Source organism: Bufo gargarizans, chromosome 2, assembly GCF_014858855.1.
Source record: "Bufo gargarizans isolate SCDJY-AF-19 chromosome 2, ASM1485885v1, whole genome shotgun sequence".
In the NCBI taxonomy this organism is placed as follows: domain Eukaryota; kingdom Metazoa; phylum Chordata; class Amphibia; order Anura; family Bufonidae; genus Bufo; species Bufo gargarizans.
Window position 1 is genome coordinate 161812656 of NC_058081.1, and position 24556 is coordinate 161837211.

Below are 24556 nucleotides of genomic sequence, written 5' to 3' on the forward strand. Positions count from 1 at the left end.
CGAACACCGAACCCGAACCCGGACTTTTACGAAAATGTCCGGGTTCGGGTCCGTGTCACGGACACCCCAAAATTCGGTACGAACCCGAACTATACAGTTCGAGTTCGCTCATCCCTACCTAAGACGCATAAAAATGACCCATGATTAAAATACATATTTTTGTGGGAATTTTTGTCATTGAACCCCCTCTAGTATGTCACTGTTCTTGTTTTGGGACTATTTGTGCACTTCTAGTAAGTATTTGGTGGCTGCAAATATTACCTGAAGGTTTTTCAGGTTCACCTGCCATTAAAGTGAATGGGGCACGCAGCAAACTTGTGGTTTGCGAACATTTGATCAAACTACAAACAGTCTTTTTATAACTCCAAGAAAGTATCACAGTACTAAACAACGGGTAAAGATTGTACACAGATATACAGTGCAGACCAAAAGTTTGGACACACCTTCTCATTCAAGGAGTTTTCTTTATTTTCATGACTATGAAAATTGTAGATTCACACTGAAGGCATCAAAACTATGAATTAACACATGTGGAATTATATACATAACAAAAAAGTGTGAAACAACTAAAAATATGTCATAGTCTAGATTCTTCAAAGTAGCCACCTTTTGCTTTGATTACTGCTTTGCACACTCTTGGCATTCTCTTGATGAGCTTCAAGAGGTAGTCACCTGAAATGGTCTTCCAACAGTCTTGAAGGAGTTCCCAGAGATGCTTAGCACTTGTTGGCCCTTTTGCCTTCACTCTGCGGTCCAGCTCACCCCAAACCATCTCGATTGGGTTCAGGTTCGGTCACTGTGGAGGCCAGGTCATCTGGCGCAACACCCCATCACTCTCCTTCATGGTCAAATAGCCCTTACACAGCCTGGAGGTGTGTTTGGGGTCATTGTCCTGTTGAAAAATAAATGATGGTCCAACTAAACGCAAACCGGATGGAATAGCATACCGCTGCAAGATGCTGTGGTAGCCGTGCTGGTTCAGTATATCTTCAATTTTGAATAAATCCCCAACAGTGTCACCAGCAAAGCACCCCCACACCATCACACCTTCTCCTCCATGCTTCACGGTGGGAACAGGCATGTAGAGTCCATCCGTTCACCTTTTCTGCGTCGCACAAAGACACGGTGGTTGGAACCAAAGATCTCAAATTTGGACTCATCAGACCAAAGCACAGATTTCTACTGGTCAAATGTCCATTCCTTGTGTTCTTTAGCCCAAACAAGTCTCTTCTGCTTGTTGCCTGTCCTTAGCAGTGGTTTCCTAGCAGATATTCTACCATGAAGGCCTGATTCACACAGTCTCCTCTTAACAGTTGTTCTAGAGATGTGTCTGCTGCTAGAACTCTGTGTGGCATTGACCTGGTCTCTAATCTGAGCTGCTGTTAACCTGCGATTTCTAAAGGCTGGTGACTCGGATGAACTTATCCTCCGCAGCAGAGGTGACTCTTGGTCTTCCTTTCCTGGGGCGGTCCGCATGTGAGCCAGTTTCTTTGAAGCGCTTGATGGTTTTTGTGACTGCACTTGGGGACACTTTCAAAGTTTTCCCAATTTTTCGGACTGACTGACCTTCATTTCTTAAAGTAATGATGGCCACTCGTTTTTCTTTACTTAGCTGCTTTTTTCTTGCCATAATACAAATTCTAACAGTGTATTCAGTAGGACGATCAGCTGTGTATCCACCTGACTTCTCCACAACGCAACTGATGACAGTTGTTTCACACTTTTTTGTTATGTATATAATTCCACATGTGTTAATTCATAGTTTTGATGCCTTCAGTGTGAATCTACAATTTTCATAGTCATGAAAATAAAGAAAACTCTTGTGTGAATGAGAAGGTGTGTCCAAACTTTTGGTCTGTACTGTATATCCTTTCTAATCATAAAGATAAAAATAACTAAAGCAACCATAATAATCACACAGCAGGAACAGATACCTGCAATCTCATTAAACCAGTGTAACATAGACAGGCAAATGTACTGTAGTCTGATAAACGGAGATATTCCTGACTGATCCCCTCCTGTATTTAATATTTCTTTATGTCATAGCTGATGATTCATTCCCTTTGAACCGATCAAAAATAATTTTAAAAAAGGCGGAGGATCAAAAGTAGGCTAATCCGTGGCCTCCCCATGCCTGGCATCAATTATCACCAATTATATGTATAATGGCAGAAATAACACAAAAGAGAAGTAAAAATTATACCAAGGTGCCCTATGCTATAAACTAAGATGATAAAAGAAGCCTTAAGGCTTAGAGCCTGTGACCAGGAAAGGCTGTTTGTCGCTGTGAGCTATGGTCACATGTTTTGGGCAATCATTAATCTTTATAGTTTCTGTATTGCTTACATATGGGAAACCATGTGTCAATGTTTCCCATTTCCATTCATTTTAGTATAAATACACTTTCCTATCTGTCACCATCTGGTGCTGAAAGTATCTGGCTATCATTGCTTTAGGACAGGGATCAGAAACCTCCGGCACTTCAGCTGTTCTGAAACTATAAGTCCCAGAATCCTCCTTTCACTTCTGTGAGTGTTACAAGGACAGCCAAATACGTTTGCATGCTGGGAGTTGTAGTTTCAAAGCATCTGGAGTGCGGAAGGTTGCTGACCCCTGCTTCATGTACATGACTGAACTGTTATTGCAAAGCCGTGCATGGTAGTTATTTTCGTATGCCACTGTATTCCCCCCCACAAGGAATACTTCTATTAAGGCCTCCAGCACACAACTGTATCTTTTTTTGGGGGTCCGCAAATCGCAGATGTCCAAAACACAGATAGAGCCAGTGTGCGTTTTTACATTTTGCTGAATGGTACGTACTGTCCTCTGTTAGAAATGCCTATTCTTGTCCGCAACACGGAAAAAAATTGCACGTTTTTTTTTTTTGCAGGGCTGCAGAATTGAAATACGAAAGCGGACAGCACACATCTGAATGGGTCCGCATCCGATCTGCAAAAAATGCGGATCGGATGTGGACATAAACTACAGTCGTTTGCATGAGGCCTAAATCACATCCAATGTAACAGGCCACAGTTTAATCTCAGAAATTTTGTAAGAATCTAAGAAAAAGCTTCATATGCCTCAGAGGTACAGTATGGCCTAAATATTGCTATGGGTTCTGAATTACAGATACGTAATATGGCCATGTGCATGAGACCTTGTGCGGATTTACAGATGAATACAACAGAATCAGAAGTGGAAAAATGAAACTTTTCATACAACAGTATTTATGATATAAAGCACTGAATATGGACGTTTTCCCCCATAGATCTTCAGCGACATGCCACGTGATGAAGCATAATCATTATGTGTCACGGTTTGGCAGTAAATTGGGATTACAATGTATTGGAATGAATGAAAATGGGTTAATTTTCAACAGTAACCCGACTCTATGGAAAGTCATAAGGCCTTTCTTTAACAAAGGTATGAAATATTTGAAATGAATTATATAAGTACAGCAATAATGCATTTATAATTAATTGTGTTGGTAATGTTGTGGAAAAAGAACAGAAGAACATATTCTGAAAACCAGCACTAGATTCAAAGAACATTTCATTGGTTTCCAAAAGAACATCTGATACAGAACTGTGCAAAAAGCCTAACAGCCTCCAGTAGCCTAATCATATTGTGCTGTAACTGATTCATGATATTGTCCTGGTAAAAGTAAAGAAGAGTATTATGCTGCCCCCTGCTGACAATGGACAACACTGCAGAACGTTTAAATGCTGTTTTACAATATAAGCAGGAACACTAAGCTAAATATGTCATATACAAATATATACATTATATAGTAAGCCTTGTAGTAGAGAATGTTGTTTCCATTTATAAAGGCCATAAAAAATCTTTATAGTCTTTTTCAGTATTTACTTTGTCTTCTTTGCAGTCAACCCATGGCTATCAACCAAACTGGCTGACGACTGGCCATCTTAAAGGGGTTATCCAACCCCTATAATGACCCCCCCCCCCCTTTAATGCCCAGGCACCTCATATAGGTTATATTTACCCCGCTCAATAGCAGGCTGACTAGCATTGCGGGTGACTCTAAGGATGCTCGTCCCTGTAACGACCTGCTATTGGCTAAGGCAGGCCAGACCCCCCGCCATCCTTGTTGTCGGATTTTGTGATCCATGGCCTGCTATTGACTGCTTACCCCATTGCAGTATGTATTGATACGCGTGACAGGGAGATGTAGCAGCAGCCGTGTGGGATCAGGAGAGATGCGGGTGCCAAGGAACGGGGTTAAGTATAACCTATATGAGGGGCCCAGGCATTAGGGGGGTCATTATAGGGGTTGGACAACCCATTTAATTGCTTGACCCACGGTGATCATTATTATTGTCAGGTCCTGTCTAGGCACTGCAGCTCCATGCCAGACTAGACCTCAACAAAATCAGGCAATTAAAGTATTCATGTAAATGCTTCACCATTACCATCTAAATGAAGGGGCAATGTCCCCTTCATTGTTTACTAGTATGCACAGTGCCACACACTTGGTTGTGTCTATAGCTGGTACTGCACCTCACTGCTGTTCAGTCCTTTCAAATCAATGGGGCTGAGCCAGGGGCAGATTGGCCATAAACCCTACAGGAAAATTTCCAGGGGCCTATGCTCAGGGGGCTATCCAGGCCCTCCTCTCTGCCACTGGCTGAGTACATAATGAGGTCTCAGTGGTAATTAACACTGTGGGAATCAGGCACTAATGTAAGCTGCCAGTGACCGCACATGCCCACCTGAGTTCAACAGTTGTGACCCACATCTCACCTCCTAAGCCCCTGCTTCATATCTTAATCAGACACAGCTGGAGGAGGTGGACAGGAAGAGGACAGCTATTTATGGCCACCACAGAGAGACATCTTTTAGGGCAGTATACAGGGATGCACCACCAATGAGGCCAGGTGAGGCGATCGACCTCAGGCAGTACCAGGTAGGGGCAAGAGAGGGGCAGCCAAAAGGACATGGGCAGAAGGGAATGGGTTAGGTTTAGAAACTGGCATTGGGGGAACACCGCTTCAGTTTTTTCGCCTCAGGCAGCAGAAAGGCTAGGTGCACCCCGGCAGTATAATGTGCTTCACTATGGTATATGGTTCTGCTTCATGGTATTTTGCGCTATGGTATTGGTGAGTCCTCTACTTGTGTTGCCCCGCATTCTGTTTTTTTGGACCCCTTCTACAACATGGGACCACTTTTACTTCTTTTTCTAGGGCCACTTTAAGTTCCCAGTCTGCCCTGGGCTGAGCTATCCTACTGGGCACAGCTACAAACAAATAAATAGCACTGTGCCTGATAGGTCTTTTAGCTGACTGGCCGGTGGCCCAGTGAGTGATGATCCCCTTTCATTCTAATAGTATAAACTGAAACAAGATCAAAACTAAGAAAATCTTGATGTTGTGTACCCAAGATACTGTTCTATACACTGGGGGTAGCATATAACACTGAACGGAGGCCACCTGAACCTACCCCAAGCAGTAAGAAATAAGCAAACCCCTTTGTCTACTGCTTAAAGTCTCATTCAGACGTCAGCGTTCCACGTTTGTGTGCTGTACGTGTTCTCCATGGACAGCACACGTCCCCATTCATATTAATGTGTGTATTCACACATCAATATTTTACCACGGTCTGTGGGTTCGTGTTTCTATCACAGATGCACGCTCTATTTTGTCGATTACCCCCATTATAATCTACGGGTCCGTGAAAATGACGGATGCAACACGGATGCCATCCATGTTTCATCCGTGTTTCACAGATCAATAGGAAGAGATGCTTTTAAAATTATTTTTTAGCTATGCAGTGTTGGTGAAACACGGATGACACACAGACAGCAAAAAACTGACATACGCCCCCAACACGGATCCATCTCAGACATCTTCATGGAGGCATTATTGACATACATATGTATGTTCCTGAACACCACATTCAGTAGAGTTTTCATGCTTCTTGAGTTTACCATCATCAGTAAAGGAAATAGCACAAATCACCAAAGAAAGGCCTCATGCACACGACAGTATTTTTTTGCGGTCCGTTTTTGTTTCCGTGTGTCTTCCTTTCTTTTTGGAGGATCTCCAGACATGAAGGAAAGTAAAATAAAATCTAAGTCAAGTTTGTCATGCAAATGATAGAAAAAAAACGGAAGCGGATGACAATCTTCTGTGCCTCCGTGCTTTTTCACGGACCCATTGACTTGAATGGGTCCGCGAACCGTTGTCCGTGTCATATTTTTTTCACGGACTCGAAACACGGATCACGGATGACAAACGGTGCATTAGCCAAGTTTTCCACTGACCCATTGAAAGTCAATAGGTCCGCAGAAAATCACAAAAAACGGAACAACGGACACGGGACACAACAACGGTCGTGTGCATGAGGCCAAAGAAGCAGCATAATGCAATCAGCTCAGCAGTTGTATGAAGCGTCAGCCTCGGACAAGCAGTGCTGTTTTTCTAGCTGCTTATTTGCATTCATAAAAAGGGAGAGAAAAACAGAACATTCACCGCTGACCGGCACACACTGATTGCGCTTTTTTTACACAGTACACATTCAGCATTTGTTTACACAGTACACTTTTTTTTACCAGGTAAAATTAAGATGTAGCTCTCACCCTATCTGCATCTAATAGCAACCTGGACCTTTATGTCTATTGACCTGTCCTTGTCTACTTCTCATTAGTGATGAGCGAGAGGTGCCATATTCGATTTCGCGATATATCACGAATATTCGAGTGAATATTCGTGTTATATTCGTCGAAATCGAATATTCGTAATTATTTCAATTTTCGCGAATAATATGCGATTATTTTAATCGCGTGTTGCGATTTTTCTAGTATATTAGTATAAGGCAATGGTATTTTACGAAATTTCGTACTATTGCTCTAACTTCGTCTTTTAGAATATTACGAATATTCTAAAAGACGAAGTTAGAGCAATATTATGAAATTTCGTAAAATACCCATATATATTGTAATTTAGCTAATATAGTGCTATAATCATTTTTTTTTCTCTAATTTTTTTTCCCTCTTCTGAACTTAAGTTTTGTAAAATATGTACACTGTTAAAAAAAGTTAATATAGCAGTATATTAGCTAAATTACAATATATATGTGTATTTTACGAAATTTCGTAATATTGCTCTAACTTCGTCTTTTAGAATATTCGTAATATTCTAAAAGACGAAGTTAGAGCAATAGTACGAAATTTCGTAAAATACACATATATGGAATATAGCAGTGCGAAGCTGAAATTGCGATGCGATTAATATAACACGAAATAATCGCATGGTGATTTCTACTTAGTACTGCTATAGTCCATATTCGGCGAATATGGAATATAGCAGTACTATTCTTCGAGTTATATTCATCGCATGGCGATTTCAACTGATGGACTATAGCAGTAATAAGTAGAAATCACCATGCGATTATTTCGTGTTATATTAATCGCATCGCAATTTCAGCTTCGCACTGCTATATTCCATATATGTGTATTTTACGAAATTTTTACGAAATTTCTAAAAATCTCGAAATCGTGATATTCGAGAAAAATATTCGCAATTCGAATATTCGCGCTCAACACTACTTCTCATCCCACGTAGTCATATTGGATCAGCCAAAAATTATACTAAGGCTACTTTCACACTGGCATTTGGTGCGGATCCGTCATGGATCTGCACAGACGGATCCGTTCAGATAATACAACCGTCTGCATCCGTACAGAACGGGTCCGTTTGTATTATCTTTAACATAGCCAAGACGGATCTGACCCTTATTACTAGGGACCATCATGGCTCACCTACGTCAGTGTTCCTCCACCAGTAGCTTGGGTGCCACATGTAGATCTCTGGCCTTCTCTGTGTTGCTCTTCAGCTGTTGCCACTTCTAGAAATCATTTTGCGCTAGTGGCATCACAGAGATTATTGCATTAAAATAATATGGTACTAGGATCAATACCATATCACTGGCTGGTAACCAGGCTAAAAGTATTACTCATATTAGTCACATCTTTAATAGGCTCTTTCCCGCTAAATATTTAGTGTGCTATAACAGCACTCGTCATATTGGAAAATTATTGGCTCATGACCTACAGAAGGTTGTGGACCTCTGATCTAAGTGCACAGTGTATTAAAGAAGACCTGACATGTTGTCCAACAACAGTAGCTGTCTTTACCTGGCTCTGCAGTAATTATTTTCCTAGATCCCTCTTCCCCCCTATTCCTGAGCAATTGGTGCCATTTTGGTTCCCATCCAATATGTCATTGTGGCCATGCAGTTTCAAGGGGGCATGATTCTTAATTGGGAGTGAACCAGAGCAGTGATACCGTCCAGTCAGAGCTCTGGTTCACTTCTTGTTGAGAATCACAACCCTTGACTGTTCATGGCCTGAATAGCATATTAGGACGTGAAATTAATGGCACCAATTGCTTAGGTATTGGGGAGGGGGTATTAAGAGAAAAATAACTTGGGAATCCACTGAGTAATTGCTACAGCCAGATAAGGGCAGCTGCCTAGTTAGAGGACATGATAGGTCCTCTTTACGGCAATGCCGTGATTTTTTTCTTTCATCATGGAGATGTACAATGCTGTTGAATGTGTTGATCTTTCAGCTTTGTCTGGACCTGGACTACTACAGACCACGGAGCAGTGCATTAACTCAACCCAACGTTTCCTGGCAAAGCTGTGTGACGTCACTGATGATCTGGGCAAAGTCAATGTTCTGAAACTAATGAGATTGATTATGCTAGACACCTCCAACAACCTATTCCTTCGAGTTCCATTAGACGGTAGGTGCATCCGCACATCTGTACATTGTAAGTAATTGGGGTTATTTATGGGAACAGATACATAAGAAAAGCAGAGGTCTTCATAAAAGTAAGCAATCACGTCAAACTCTCCAATCTCCGTTTGTAATGAAACGCTGGCAAAATAACATGCATTGTCAGTTTGACAGTACATATATTACTGTATATAGTCAGACTGTAATAGTATTAGTACTATTTTTGTGATGTTTGGGTCTCTTTTAAGAAGAATATTTTAGTCTCTGATGGTTTTCAGCACTAGTCAGTATTAAGTGACTGAAGATCAACTCGTGACTGAAAATATCCAGCAACCCCACACTAAATCTGCATTTGTCAACAAATTCACTCAGTGAGCTCATTCATTGAAAGAGCCTGTATTTCCTCTTTATCCATGGATTCTATCCAAGCAACCCCGCTTTGTGCTTGTGTATTCTCTACATTGTAAATATGACTCATATCTGATTTTCTGTAGAAACTGATGAGCTCACATAAGGTTCTGAGTATTAGGCCTCATGCACACGACCGTTGTTTTGGTCCGCATCCGAGCCGCAGTTTTTGCGGCTCAGATGCGGACGCATTTACTTCAATGGGGTCGCAAAAGATGCGGACAGCACTCCGTGTACTGTTTGCATCCGTTGCTCCGTTCCGTGGCCCTGCAAAAAAAAATATAGTATGTCCTATTCTTGTCCATTTTGTGGACAAGATTAGGCATTTCTACAATGGGCTTCCCGTTCCCTTCCGCAAATTGAGGAAGGCACACGGGCGGCTTTCGTTTTTTGCAGATCCGCGGTTTGCAGACAGCAAAAAACGGCACGGTCATGTGCATGAGGCCTTAGTCTAGCGCAGGCATCAGCATAGAAACAAGGAATGTGTTTGCATTTAAGGCTGGTTTGTGGGTGTACAGAAGGGGTTTACGGATTACTGATCTGAGGTTAGTGGTTGGTGTTCCCATTCTGTCTTACTGCACTGAAAGGAGTTGTCCCAGCTGGACATTTATTCCACAGAATATGCCATAAATGTTCAATAGTTGTGAGTCAAACCAATTTAAAAAGTTCCACAGAAGGCCCTGTTCTTGAGATGGCTACATATCCCAAAGGTGGATATGCCTTAAATGTCTACATGGGATAATCTCTATTATAGGACTCGTAGAAGATGACAGATTTCCTTTAATATGTTGTAGCAGCATCTAATTTCATGAGGCCCTACAGCATAACTTGGAATAGAGCCAACTCCACCAGCCAGAAAGGTTTATTATTACCTTTGTCTTTATTTTATCCCTTGTATCTTTTTCTACTTTGCTTCATCTCACAGTGATCTGCATGTAGGTATGTTACCCTTGGAGAAAAGATACAAATTCAGAGTCCTCAGTAGTTGATACCTTTTTAGGATGACAAGACATTTTTGAGACTACTTATGCATGGCATTAGCCATCAAGAGACCTAATTATGTTGCCATCTTAACTCTTTGATGGCCAGCACCATACATGTGCAGCAGAAGTCGTCACTTTAAATATGGTGCACACTCTCAAGAGCACAAGGGGCACAATAGCCACTGGGTTTTTAAACAGCCGAGACAGAGGGCTAATGTCTGTGATGGGCGATGACGCCAGTTGCAGAAATTCATCCCCTCAGATGCAGTGATCAAATATGACCACAGCATCTGAGCGCTGAAAACGCTACGCTTCAGGGCCTGGAATAGTTCTCTCATGTGGCTATCGTGACATGCCGTTCATTTGCTCTGGTATGCTGGTTCTCTCTGAAGAAACCCTGCGTATCAGAGCTATAGTTCCTATGGTGGCCTGCAGGTGGCAAGGCTCCAGAATAACAGGGCTTACAATGCAGTGTTAATTCACTGGTATCTAAGCTAAAAGTGATCTTAGTAAAAAGAAAAGTTAATGCCCAAAATGCGCAAACTATTAGAATATAAACATATTTATCCCATATGGTGAACACTGTAATGGAAAAATGTATCAAAAAGCCATACACACTCCGAAATGGTATCAATAAAAACTACAGATCATGTCACAAAAAATCTGTAGACCTCACAGCTTTGTAGACCTCATTATAAAAAAAGTTATGGGAGTCAGAATAAGGCGATGAAATCAGAAAAATATATATATATTTTTAAGTATTAAAATTCAAGAAAATTAAATGTAGTTTAGTTGTAATCATACTGACCCAGAAAATGAAGGTAACAGGACAGTTTACCACATAGGGAAAGCTGTAAAAACAAAACCAGTTCATGTCTGCATCCCTGTATACAATTACAGAAAACACAATGGGGAATTTTTCACAAGCAGAATTTTTACAGTCAATTTTTCTTGGGTTGCCCTAATGTGTGCTAACTTTACTAAACGGTGCATGTTATGCTGTAAATTGAGTGCTTCTTTAAATATAACAGTTGTTAAACCTGGCTTACACCTCATTAATATAGCTAACCATGCTTACTTTTTCACCCATTTTGGTGAGAGTCGTGTAAGAATCACTGACTGGTTGTCTTCCCACTGACACACCCCTTGTTCAAAAATTGAATCAATCGCAGGTCATTTGCCTTGTTTCCAGGTAAAAATAGTAAAACTGGATCAGTTCTGTTTTTAATTGATGCAAAATTATGCAAACTTTGCATCAGTTTTTGGAAAGGATCCAGTTTCTCTAAAAACCTGATTCTGTGCGTGAAAAGAGTGGTGCGAAAGAATTATGTAGAATTATGCATATATTTTGATGACACTTTCTCTTTAAAATCAGTTCCATTAATTTGAAGTGGCAAGCACATGCATTTCTGCAAGCCCCATTCAGGTGAATAAAACAGATTTTCAGTCTCGTAAATCTGTAGCTTGTGAAGACGCCCTTAACATTGCACCCTTCTGTTTCTTTACAAGGTAATGATGAAACTCAGGAGAATCACATTGTTAGTTATTTAAAAACAAAAACATTTTTATTTCATATAAAGTAATTCATCTACAATACCGATGTGCGAATCAAGGTCCACAAAATGGACTTCGATCCGAATTTCAGGATAAATTTGATTTGTCGAAAAGCCGAGTTTCCTTGTGCTTCATGGTGGCCAATCGATTTAAACTGAAATAGTGTAAAAAAATAAAAAATTTTACTTACTTGATCCATTTGCTCACAACCGACCGGCTGCCGCCACCTTGCTTGAAGATCTAGACCAAAATCCCATGAGCAGTGACGTATGACGTCACCATGCAGGCCAGTGTGATTACGTCATCTCAGGCTGCAAGAAATTTCAAGCAAGATGGCGGCGGTCAGCCTGTCGCGAACAAATAGATCAGTTAAGTTTTTATTTTTATTTTTTTCCCGCTCTATTATTAATATAAGATGCCACGATCATGTGCGAAAGTGGCATCTGAAGGGTACAATGATTGGGTGCGGCGCAATCACCACTCCCTGTCATTGCACCCACTCCTTACAATGAAATGCACTTTGTGACGAGGTAATTCATTACAAAGCTGATTTTTTGTAAAGTTCGGTGAAGCAGCCAAATCAAATTTTTTAATACTTTGCTCATCTCTGATCTAAAACATTCAAAAATATTGGGTCAGATTTTCTAATGAAAATGTGCCACATTTACGAGTCCTAGACACTTTTTGTGCCTTGGTGTTGGTGCTACACAGTGGATAGAGCTGTGTAGTTCCAGCACAGGGGTTACTGCAGAACATGGACATGCACATGTGCCGGCCGGTCCCGTATTGCGATTTGCAAACAGCGAGTCCACAATATGCAAGCACTGGCCGTTTGTGCACTGCATTTACTATGGAGTGCTTCCGTGGGCTTTCTGTCAGTGCCTTCGCAACGCAAAAAAATGTAACTTGTTCTATTTTTTTGTGGTGCGGACGGATCACAAACCCATTCAAGTTGAATGGGTCTGCATACATCTGCACCAGGGATTGCAATTTGCAGTCCTCGATGCACAGAACAGGCGGCACATGTGTGAATGTGCCCTAAGTCACAACACTGCACCCCAAAATTGCTAGACAAGACAATCTAAAGATGCGCCAAAGTTATCATCCAGCATCAGCCACTGGTGAAATTTTGGCTAATTTTTAAGCGGTCTACTCAAAGTTTACATTGTCTAAATAGTAGATAGGATTAGTAAATCGGCCCTAGTATTTTGGTGACATATTCCCTTTTAATACCTTAATTGCTCTTGATTTTATGGAGATCTTGGCAATGTAAGGTGTCATGTTCTCATTATTTTATCATTGTTGTTCCAGAGAATGACATTGTTGTAAAGATTCAGAAATACTTTGACGCATGGGAGGCTCTTCTGCTGAAACCAGACATATTCTTTAAAATCTCCTGGCTCTACAAGAAGTATGAGAAATCAGCGTGAGTTTCCACCGTCTGAACAACACTCTCCCTACTGTGAATGTAATTGTTTATAAATCCAAAAATGATTTTGCTGATTCTGGAAGTAACCATCCTCTCTTTGTACTTCAGCAATGATTTGAAAGAAGCTGTTGAAATTCTCATTGAGCAAAAGCGACGAGAGCTTTCCACTTCAGACAAGCTGGATGAGAATATCGATTTTGCAACAGAGCTTATTTTTGCACAGGTGTGTAGTAAGAGTTGATGCAAATAAATATATGCATAAGGCTACTTTCACACTAGCGTTCGATCGGATCCGTCTGCATTAAATTGGCAAAAAAAAGCTAAGTGTGAAATTAGCCTGAGCGGATCCGTCCAGACTTTTACATTGAAAGTCAATGGGGGACGGATCCGCTTGAAGATTGAGCCATATTGTGGCATCTTCAAACGGATCCGTCCCCATTGACTTACATTGTAAGTCTGGACGGATCCGCACACCTCCGCACGGCCAGGCGGACACCCGAACGCTGCAAGCAGCGTTCAGGTGTCCGCCTGCTGAGCGGAGCGGAGGCTGAACGCCGCCAGACTGATGCAGTCTGAGCGGATCCGCATCCATTCAGACTGCATCAGGGCTGGACGGAAGCGTTCGGGTCCGCTCGTGAGCCCCTTCAAACGGAGCTCACGAGCGGACAGCCGAACGCTAGTGTGAAAGTAGCCTAAGAAAGTGTGTGGAGAATAGCAGATGGTGCCTTCTTACAAGAACTGAATGCTAAAAAGCATCTGATCTAATCTAAAACACCATCTCATGTACACAGCAATTCCATATGCACGGAGTGCACTTCAAGTCCACAGCAAAGACTCGCACTGCATTACAGCTTTGCTGTATGTTTCCTCCATAATGCTAAATATACTCCTCTAGAAGCAGGAAAAAAACATTGCATCCAGATCTGTGTGATGCATCCACATGAGATCCAATAAGATCCATGAGAAGTTAAAGGGGTTGAACAGCCTTTCTTACATAGGCCATCACTTAAAATAGGCTGGACAACTCTTTTAATTTGACCAGCAGTTGTCACCACAGCAACAAAGGGCTGTCAACATTGTAGTGGACAGGGTGAAGCACAGCTCCCATTGATCTCGATGGGAGCAGCGCTGTGGTGACATGCACTATCCAATACATTGTTGATGGTGCATTGTAGTTCCTGTGGCGACTTCAGGAAACAGAGCTGCACAGAACAGCTGATTCGGACAGGCCATCAGTTGGAAAAGGACAACCCTTTAAGAAATATAATTGTCGGTGACTGTTAGGGCTGTTTCACACGAGCGGATACCGTGCGTGTCATCCGCAGCATGAATAAGAGCCAAGCCCCGCACTGAACAGCAGAGACACGGAGCATTAACATGATTGATAATGCCCTGTGCCTCTCTGTGAACTTTTTTCTACAAAATCACAAAACTTTATCTCAATGTGATTTTGTAGTAAAAAGGTCACAGAGAGCATTGTCAATCAGGTTAATGCTCTGTGGTTCTGCTGTTCAGTGCGGGGCTTGACTGTCATTCACGCTGTGGATGACACGCACGGCATCCGCTCGTGTGAAACAGCCCTTAATCCTACAAACAAGACTACCCATGTGATGTAATGATTTATAGAGGACTGCTATACTATTTGCTGTTGACACTTTAGAAAATAGTTTCATGTCCATTGAGATGTCACATGTCCATGACAGCCAATTATGGCTTCTATAGTCTTCATCTGTATTTTATTTCCAGATAGATAGCACAATAAAGTTTTCCAAAATCCACCCTGATTTAAAAAAAATAAAAAATTCTTGGGGGATTGTGCTAAACATATAAAGTTATGGCTTTTTTGCTAGAACATGCCATTACATTATAATTGGTAGAGGTCCAACCTCTGGGACACCTGATCCTGAGAATGAAGGTCTCTGCTTTCCCTTCCAAGCTTTCGCTGTACAGTCACAATCCTGGCCACTCATTGTGTAGGAAACTGCTGCACAGCTCCGTTAAAGTAAATAGGGATACATGGAAGCATTTATTAAAAAAAAAAAAAATCTGCAATGGTCTAAAAAATAATAATTATTCCATTTAATATTTTCTCCCCTTTAAGAACCATGGAGATCTTACTGCAGAAAATGTGAATCAGAGCATTTTGGAGATGCTGATTGCTGCTCCTGACACCATGTCCGTCTCCCTGTATTTTATGCTAATCCTGATCGCTCAACATCCAAAAGCTGAAGAGATGATATTGAATGAGATCAAAACTGTAGTTGGTAAATATCAATGGGGTGAACGCTAACATTTCTGGGGGTTTTCTGCATAGAATGCTAGTCATTTCTTATTACCTTTGTTGTGCTGTGATAACTCTTAAAAATAAAAGGGTTCAATAAATGGGTGGCATATTAATAGGAAAATCTGCTAGTGTCCAAGTAATGATCATCGATTGCTGTAAATCCAGTTGATAGCTACTATGTCATAACCTGGCAGTAGTGAAAGGAAAGCAACGCTGTCTCCTCTGGGTGGTCACATGGGCAGCCATTGACTATAATGGACTATCTATCTGACCACTGCAGAAAACTGAGCAGTCAAAAGGAGACAAAGCGTCTCCCAGTCCATTCTAGAGATTGGTGGGGCTCACAGCAGTAAAAACCCACTGATCTTACAATAGTGTCATAAATCTCAGCAATGGGCCACTAATGATCAACAGTACACCAAATAATAAAATAAGTTTCAGGTAAAAAACTAGTTCAAGTCTCCCGCATCTGTAAGACAGTGTGGGGCACAGGTATATCATGGTTTAGATTCAATGTTTAGTCATATGCATAAATATTCATATACATTTTATAGAAAATGTATTAGGAAATTATACACTTTCAAGTGCATATTTTATGTGGTGACTTAAGCTTGACGGTGTGGCCCTTGGACAAAATCATTGTAAACCCCGATCTACAGTATAATATACACATGTATAATTTGCCTGTATGTGTCTGTGACCTTGTCCTGCCTGATGTCTATAAACTGCCTAGAGATGGTCAAAATGTCACATTACATTTGTCTAATGTTTTATACAATGGGCAATGGATGATTCTAGCTCCACAGCGATACAGTGTCAAAAGGCTGCCCTTAGTCTTGTGCACAGCTTGTGGCATGATTAGTTGGTAAAACAAAGGCATTTTAAATGACATTGTAAAGTTCAAGATACATAAGATATTGTTACGTTGGCAGCCTGTGTCCGCCACTCACTATGTGTCTGTCTGGTGTCTATATATCAGCAGGAGCTTAGTTCCGTATAGCTCATCTCAGGTTCAGCACTGCAGGGGTTACACCCTTTCTCTCCTTGCTCTGTGTGTTGCTGTCCAGTTGCTGACTGACTAATTAATCAGCCCCCTATAAATACCTGTTTGTCGCTTTCACTCTTTGCCTGATCAGTACAGGTCCTGCTAGGTTCTGCTAGTCTGCTTTACCTGAGCTATATTCCACCTACCTGTCAGTATACTAACAGTTGCCTTCCTGGACTTTGACCTCAGCCTGTTTTTGACTACGAATTAGCCTGATACCTCTGGTACTCATTCAGGTGTCCTTACTCCCTACGGGTCAGCAGCTTACCACTCCTGAGTGGTTCGCAAGTGGATCCACAGCCATAGATCATAACAGATATACAGTATCTTAACTATAAAAAGTTAACATTAAGCTTCCATGAATAGATCTATGTAAAAAAAATCACTCTTACTAAATAGAAGTTATGATATATAGGGGGTCATTTTTAGATGCTGGTCTTAATAACCCCTATAGCTGGCGAAGGATCCACTGAAGCGCCAGTGCAGCGCCAGTATAAATGTAAGCCAGCTTCCTAAAACAGGCATAGAAAATGATGAATGAGACAGGCCTCCCGGCCCGTCCGCTTCCCTGCCCACACCATGCCCATCTTTTTGGCGTGAGAGGGAAAAAGTCACAGATTGTGCTGCAATCGACACCAGAAATATGCCTAATATAGGGGTATTTCTGGATAATAAATGACTCCCATACTGTTGAGTGAATCAAAGTTAATGAAGTGGACTTCAATCCGAATTTCAGGAAAAATTTGCTGCGTCACGAAGCGGAACTTCCTTGCACTTTGTGGTAATGAATGAATTTTTTCTTGAAATGGCGGTAAAAAAAATCCATACTCACCTCATCCATTTGATCAGGGCAAGGCCATCTTGAGTGAAGAAAATGAGCCAAATATCACGCGTGCTGACCTGTGATGTCATCACGTCAGCGCACATGAAATTTGGCGCATTTTCTTCAATCAAGATGGCCACCATGGCCTCTCCGCAATGAAATGGATGAGGTGAGTATGTACTTTTTTTTAACCGCTGAAAGGCCTCAATGTGACGGCCAGCCATGAAGATGGCATCTGAAGGGTTCATTGACGGGGGGGCAGTGTGATCACCGTTCCCCATCATTGCTCCTGCTACATACAATGCAATGTGATTCGTGACAGAGTACATCGTAATGAATCGAATTTCTTGTCAATCGAATTTTTTTAAACTTCGCTTGCTCAAACTTTGCTAAAATATATGATCACTGATCATATATTTTGAGATGTTGTGGACCCTAGCATCCTCACAAAATAATGTCTGTGAAGGGGTCTGGCTATATATAGAACTTTATAGGTAAGTACAAAGTTAGGCAAAATTTAGCTACACTCAAGAGTTCTAAAGTGAACCCAATGGAGACCTTTACAGATTTAACATGTTTCCTGAATAAAACTATTACACAAAGACTGCAAAGAACATAGTAAATTATTTCTAAATATCTTCCTTATAATTGTAGGTGATCGAGAAGTACAGAGTAGCGACTTGCAAAATCTTAAAGTTGTTGAGAATTTCATCTGTGAGAGCATGAGGTACCAGCCCGTGGTAGACCTGGTCATGCGCAAAGCTCTGGAAGATGATATCATAGATGGATATTATGTTAAAAAAGGCACCAACATCATCTTAAATCTTGGACGTATGCATAAAGTTGAATTTTTTCCAAAGCCAAATGAATTCAGCCTTGAGAATTTTGAGAAAACGGTATGTACGTACAGTGTCGGACTGGGGTACTTAGGGCCCACCAGTGTAACTGATTATGGTGGCCCACCTTAGCGCTCCTGCACACTAACTTATTTTTTTTCCATGTCTGTGCCGTTCACTTCACTTCAATGGGGCCGCAAAAAAAAAAAAATGACTGTGTGCTTTCCGTGTCTGTATGTTCGCATGGCCATTCTGCAAAATGATAGACCATGTACTATTATTGTCGGAATTACAGACAAGGATAGAACTGTTCTATTAGAGGCCGGCTGTTCTGTTCCGCATAATGTGGAATGCACACACCCGGTATCCACGTTTTGCGGATCAGCAATTTGCAGACTGCAAAACATCGAACGGTTGTGTTCATGAGTCCTTACAGTGATAACAGAAATATTAAAGATGAAGTATGATGGCAGGCATTCACAGCAAAATGCATAAACATACATGTGGCAGAATTTACACATATATGGATATCCTGCACTTAAAGGGAACCTGTCACCAGTTTTATGGTGTCCTAACTAAGGGCAACATAAATAAGTGACTGATTCTCTTAGCAAAATGCTGGGTCACTTTCTTTAATTGACCCAGTCATCTGCCAACATCTTGTATTGAAAAGCTCCAGCTGATAATAATGAGTCATGAATATTCATGAGCTTCTGACTCTCCCCGTCCACCTGCTGCTGAATGACAGTTTTTTTCCATATGAATCAGCAGCAGGTGGGCAGGGGAGGGGCTATAGCTCTGAATTAAATATACGCTGGACTCACTGACATCACGCTGGACTCAAATCAGCTCATTAGCATGCGGCATGCAGCATCTTTGTGTGTATATTATGAGACAATTTAGACAGTGCATACACTAAAAGACAGGTGGTCTAAAGATGAGCAAGATCAGAGTCGCTGATGCTGGATGATATATTGAGTACATCTTTAGACTATCTAGTCTAAGTTTACGACACCTATTAGTTGGCTTACTTAAATCAAAATTTTGCGGAAACATTTTGCAGACATTGTCATATTTTAAGTCATGAGTCTGACCCTAAAAAAATTGCACCTCTTTCCCAATAAGCAACTTTCTGAACCACTTAATGGGGAATAAGGTAAGTAGGCCAGTTTTTACATGATTTCGGATTAGTAAATCTCCCTGTTCTGAATTGCAATCCAAGGCAAAGAAAATCTTCGACTTCACACTGTATAATTTTATTGGATATTATTTTCCACCCTTTCTGCTAAGTTTGTATTGATTAAATAGGTTTGAGATAAGAGCTGATGTGTGTCATCCTTCCCCTTTCAATATGTTGACTGAACTATAGAGAAAAGCTATCTGACTTGAGGCGTGTTTTTATTAACACCAGTGTACCGACAAGTAGCATGCCAGACATGTAAATATTAGTCTATATCTTTTGTACTCCTTGCGGTTCTGGTTGGTGATGAATGGGCCAAAACAATCCATTCCGCTATAAAGAAATGGTGGTGATGGGTTAACACGATCTGCCGGTAAATCTGCCATTCTTTGTTCTTCAGTAGGTCTACGTGCCTTTCTACAGACTACACATTTACTTATATACTTTGCTATAACTTTGCTTCCTTTCACTATCCAGTAACCACCTTCTCTCAAACAACTTTGGGTAAAGCTTCTTCCTTGATGCAAGGATATGTTGTGGTGGCGATCAATAATCAATCTTGTGAAGGTAGAGTTTTGGGGTAGAATTGCTGGATGCTTCACTCTGCTAGGTAATGATGCATTTTCCAGTCTCCCTCCCACCTGCAGTATACCATCCTGCAGAACAAGATTAAGCTTGTACAATGGGTGGTTGTTTGGAAGCCTTTTAGGTTCTTGACTAAGTCTCTTCAACTCTTCACTGTAGAATCTCTGTTGAATGATTCTTATGACTGTTTCTTCAGCTTTCATTATTTCTTCTACATTCAACAATTCCTTCTTTCTGATTCCCTTTGCCAAACGTTGAATTTGAGCTACTACGTTTATGACGGTATTCCATTTTGAACATCTGGCTAGTCTTTCAAATATGTCATCTTGACACTTGGCAGCAGTGCTCAATGTTTGTACAAATTTTACTTCTGGATCACCCATAGACAATTCTGTGTAACCTTTACTGAGCGTGATTTTCTTTACCCAAAGGAACTCTGGGCCTGTGAACCAATTAGAATTTTTCAATTCTGTTACATTCAGGCCTCTTGAAGCATGATCTGCTGGGTTATGGTTTGTGTCAATGTAATGCCAATGTTCTGGATTTATTTTCCAAATTTTCTCAACTCTGTTGGCGACAATGATATGGAATCTTCAAGCTTCGTTGTTTATGTATCCTAGAACAACTTGCGAGTCTGTCCAAAAATATTCTTCATCTATTTTCAACTCCAATTCTTCTCTCAGAAACTTGCTTACTGATGCTGAAACAACAGCTGCTGTCAGTTCAAGTCTTGGTATTGTCTGAATACTGGTGGGTGCAACTCTGGCCTTTCCCATAACCAGGGAACAGTGTATCTTTTCTTCTCCTATCACTCTGATGTAGGAGCACTGACCATAACCATAACTACTGGCATCTGAAAAGTGATGAAGTTCTATTTTCTTGTACTTTCTGAAATCATGACGTACAAAACATCTGGGTATCCGAACTTCTCTTAAGTTTTGCAAGTCTCTTATCCAACTCTCCCACCTTGGTCTCAAATTTACAGGTATGGGCTCGTCCCATCCCAACTTCTGTCTGCATTATTCTTGTAGTATTTCTTTTGCTCTGAGGATTACTGGGGCCAAGAATCCCAATGGATCAAATAGAGAAGTCCCTGCAGAAAGAATGGTAAGTCCATTTGCAACTTTCTCTTCAATAGATACTTCAAAGAAGAACTTGTCATTCTCTACATTCCATCCCAATCCAAGTATGTTTTGAACTGGAAGATGATCATAATTGAGATCTACATTCTTCATTGTTGATGAACATTCAGAGTCACTGACGGATTACAGTATCTCTGTTGTTTGAGATGAATTTATGAAGGCGCAGGTTTCCTCTTGCGCACAACTCTTGGCTTTCTTTCACACGTTTAATTGCTGATTCTGTGGACTCTAGACTTATGAGACCATAAGTTTTTCTTCAGAAAATTTGCTGCTGATGGGAAATCCTTTTCATTCTGATTGGCCAGGTACTTCATACCATAAATGGCGCAACCTGAAGACGATGCTGCTCCAAACAAGTGTACTTTCATTCTGTATTCTGCTGGCTCTGAATCTGTATCTCCGTCCTCCCACCATAGAAACCTCAGGAAATCTCTATCTTCATTATTCACATGAAATTGGTGTAACATCTTTTCAACGTCACACATCTACATAGTACTCCAGGCAGAGTGTTTGTAAGATCTGGTCCTTTTAGTAAATTATCATTTAATGCAACACCATTATACAGGGTGAACCATTTATATGGATACACCTTAATAAAATGGGAATGGTTAGTGATATTAACTTCCTGTTTGTGGCACATTAGTATATGTGAGGGGGGAAACTTTTCAAGATGGGTGGTGACCATGGCGGCCATTTTGAAGTCGGCAATTTTGAATCCAACTTTTGTTTTTTCAATAGGAAGAGGGTCATGTGACACATCAAACTTATTGGGAATTTCACAAGAAAAACAATCGTGTTCTTGGTTTTAACGTAACTTTATTCTTTCATGTGTTATTTACAAGTTTCTGACCACTTATAAAATGTGTTCAATGTGCTGCCCATCGTGTTGGATTGTCAATGCAACCCTCTTCTCCCACTCTTCACACACTGATAGCAACACCACAGAAGAAATGCTAGCACAGGCTTCCAGTATCCGTAGTTTTAGGTGCTGCACATCTCGTATGTTCACAGCATATTCCCTTGGTGATATCCAACCCCTGGGCCAACCCCTTTAAATGCACAATACATAGTACACCACATATCATTACATTATGGAAAATTATGGGTACAAGCTACATGGTACACTTAAGTGCTGGGAAATATAATAGTATGCATAACCATAATATAATAGCAATGTTGGCATGCTCTAGCACCACTGCAACAGGGTTAAGCAGTAACTAGTATGTCACCAGCTACTGTAAAGGAGCGGTTATCTTTGTAAGAGGGGCAAGGCAGATTTCCAAACCTCTTACAAGCATATTATAGGTGTCCTTGTTACGAATACATCTGTATGTTAATAGTGGCATTTTGAGATGGGACTAATCATCAGGGATACAGTACATATTCTATGGCTAGTTTCCATTGTTACAATATTCTCTCAAATAATCAGTGATAATTGGATGCTGTTATTAGAATTGAGTGGGGTGAGTAATACAGGACGTGGGCACATTAATATGACAGTGAAGTGGAAAACGAATACTTTTCAAAAACACATTTTCAGAGCATCAGTAAGTGATTTATTATCATTCATTTTTAGGAACTGTCATGATAATTAGAATAAAGGCTTACAAATTATTAGATGTAGGATTCTAAAGTTAGTTTTGTAATTGTTTGTTCTAGGTTATTATACTATGAAAAACATATATAATTTATATGCATTCATTGACAAAATAAAATAAATAAACAAAGCACCAAGAAGGCGTTGTTGGAATTGAGGAAAACTTTACATGTGTGAATTAGAGATGAGCAAACTTCTTGAGTGTTATTCAGCAAATTTTTCAAAATTCAAACAGTTGCCAAATTGATTCATTAACAATCAAATATGCTTAGATTGTACTGAATATTATGTGCAGGGGAGGACTGCAAACTTAAAGTGGCCTAGTTTTGTAGTTGGGTACAAACTGATGGAAGGCAGGGCCAACACAAGTAGGCAGGGCCAGCAATACCATATTGTGGCACATTAGACCACCCCAACAGAGCCAAATACCACAGTCCATCACAAAATTCTGCTGCCAGCAGCACAAAATACATCCCCAAAAACTTCCACTGGCCAGCCGTGAGGGGGACTCAGATGGCCCCCTGGGAATTGGCCCAACAGGAAATTTCCCTGTAAGATCTATGGCCAATCCGCCCCTGGTTATGTGACACTCTCTCCAAGGATGCTGATTTTCTATATCTTTTTAGCATTTTTTTGAAAGAAATTTTTTCAAATTTTTGCTTTTTCTCTCCTCCTTATAAGCTCTATAACACAATAGCAGCAATAACAAATAATGTCCGAGTGGCGCTGACATATATAGATAACAGTAAAGGCATGGTTGATGGTGTTAACAAATGGCGTGTTTAAAAGCACACTGCTATTGTTTATGTTATGCTTTTTTAGGGGCAGATGTTGCTTAAACACACAAAGTGTTATAGGAAAACAAAATGTGACTTATTAGGGCCAAGCATCCAAAAATATGCCTCAACGGTATGTTTATACACACACGTTAATGTATTAAGAATGAGTGTTTTGTTCGGCACAAGAGTCCAAAAATTATGTGTTATTGGAGGCAGAATGCCTGTCTATATTTATACATGTACAAGTGTTCATTGTCAGAAGAAAGAATGGCTGGTTCTGAAGTTCATCAAGCCTGGGAAAATTCTCCTCTTTATGTGGGAGCAGCAGCAGTATAGTGTGGATGTAGAAAGGGTAAGGTGTATATGGGTAATAGCGGCAGTAGTAGAAAGCAATTTTTTCATTAAAATGTCTGAATTACACGGTTTGTTCCAGTAACGCATTCACGGATATCATAATTTGCATGACTGCAGTAAATTGTGTTTTCTGTAGCTACCCATTACCTTACAATAATATACATAGATTCAGTAACATGGATATAATGCACTGAAATGCAGTTACAAACTGTAAATTAAAAATTAGAAAACAAAATGCACAATTGCTTAGCGTTTGAAGCAGAATGTATGCTATTTGGGTGCTGGCAGTACTTTTATGTAGAAACTCTTTTACAAAAAATAAAACTGACTGCCTGAATACTGTATACAATACAATATGATTTTCTTTCAGGTATGTAATGCAGAATTAGTTGCCAAAAAGCTGAATGAAACAAGCAATTCTGAGTGACCAGCCCCTTACTCCCTCACTCTCTGCATTCCCTGATCAAAGTACCTAAAATATCCTTGCGTTTATCTCCCTATTCTCTCCCTATACTCTCCTTCTAGTGTCCTATCACACTAGATTAGTGGTTTGTGTTTATGTCACAAGCCCCAGAGGAGTGAGAACAGATGATGGAAGTGGTAGTGGCTCTGTCTGAAATAATTATTCACAATGGCAATCCTTACCCCTATGCTCCCTCATACCAGGGCAGTTATAGAAGGGTGCACTCTTTTTTCTTTCAGGGCACACCCCGATATTGGGGTTCCTGTCTGATGATAGTTGTGGTGCCCTTGATGTTATGAATGTTGTTTGGGTTCAAGGCAGGAGATATAGGTTCTG

The 24556-nt window shown here is 40.6% G+C and overlaps 1 protein-coding gene across 1 annotated transcript in view; it reads left to right on the forward strand.

Moving 5' to 3' along the window:
* Positions 1-24556, forward strand: part of LOC122927631 (aromatase-like) — a 48457-nt gene that overhangs the window by 19483 nt on the left and 4418 nt on the right. Inside the window, exons 3-8 of the mRNA XM_044279640.1 lie at positions 3269-3423; positions 8589-8765; positions 13015-13129; positions 13241-13355; positions 15234-15396; positions 17939-18180. Coding sequence (XP_044135575.1) covers positions 3269-3423; positions 8589-8765; positions 13015-13129; positions 13241-13355; positions 15234-15396; positions 17939-18180 — 967 coding nt within the window. The remainder of the gene's footprint in view (positions 1-3268; positions 3424-8588; positions 8766-13014; positions 13130-13240; positions 13356-15233; positions 15397-17938; positions 18181-24556) is intronic.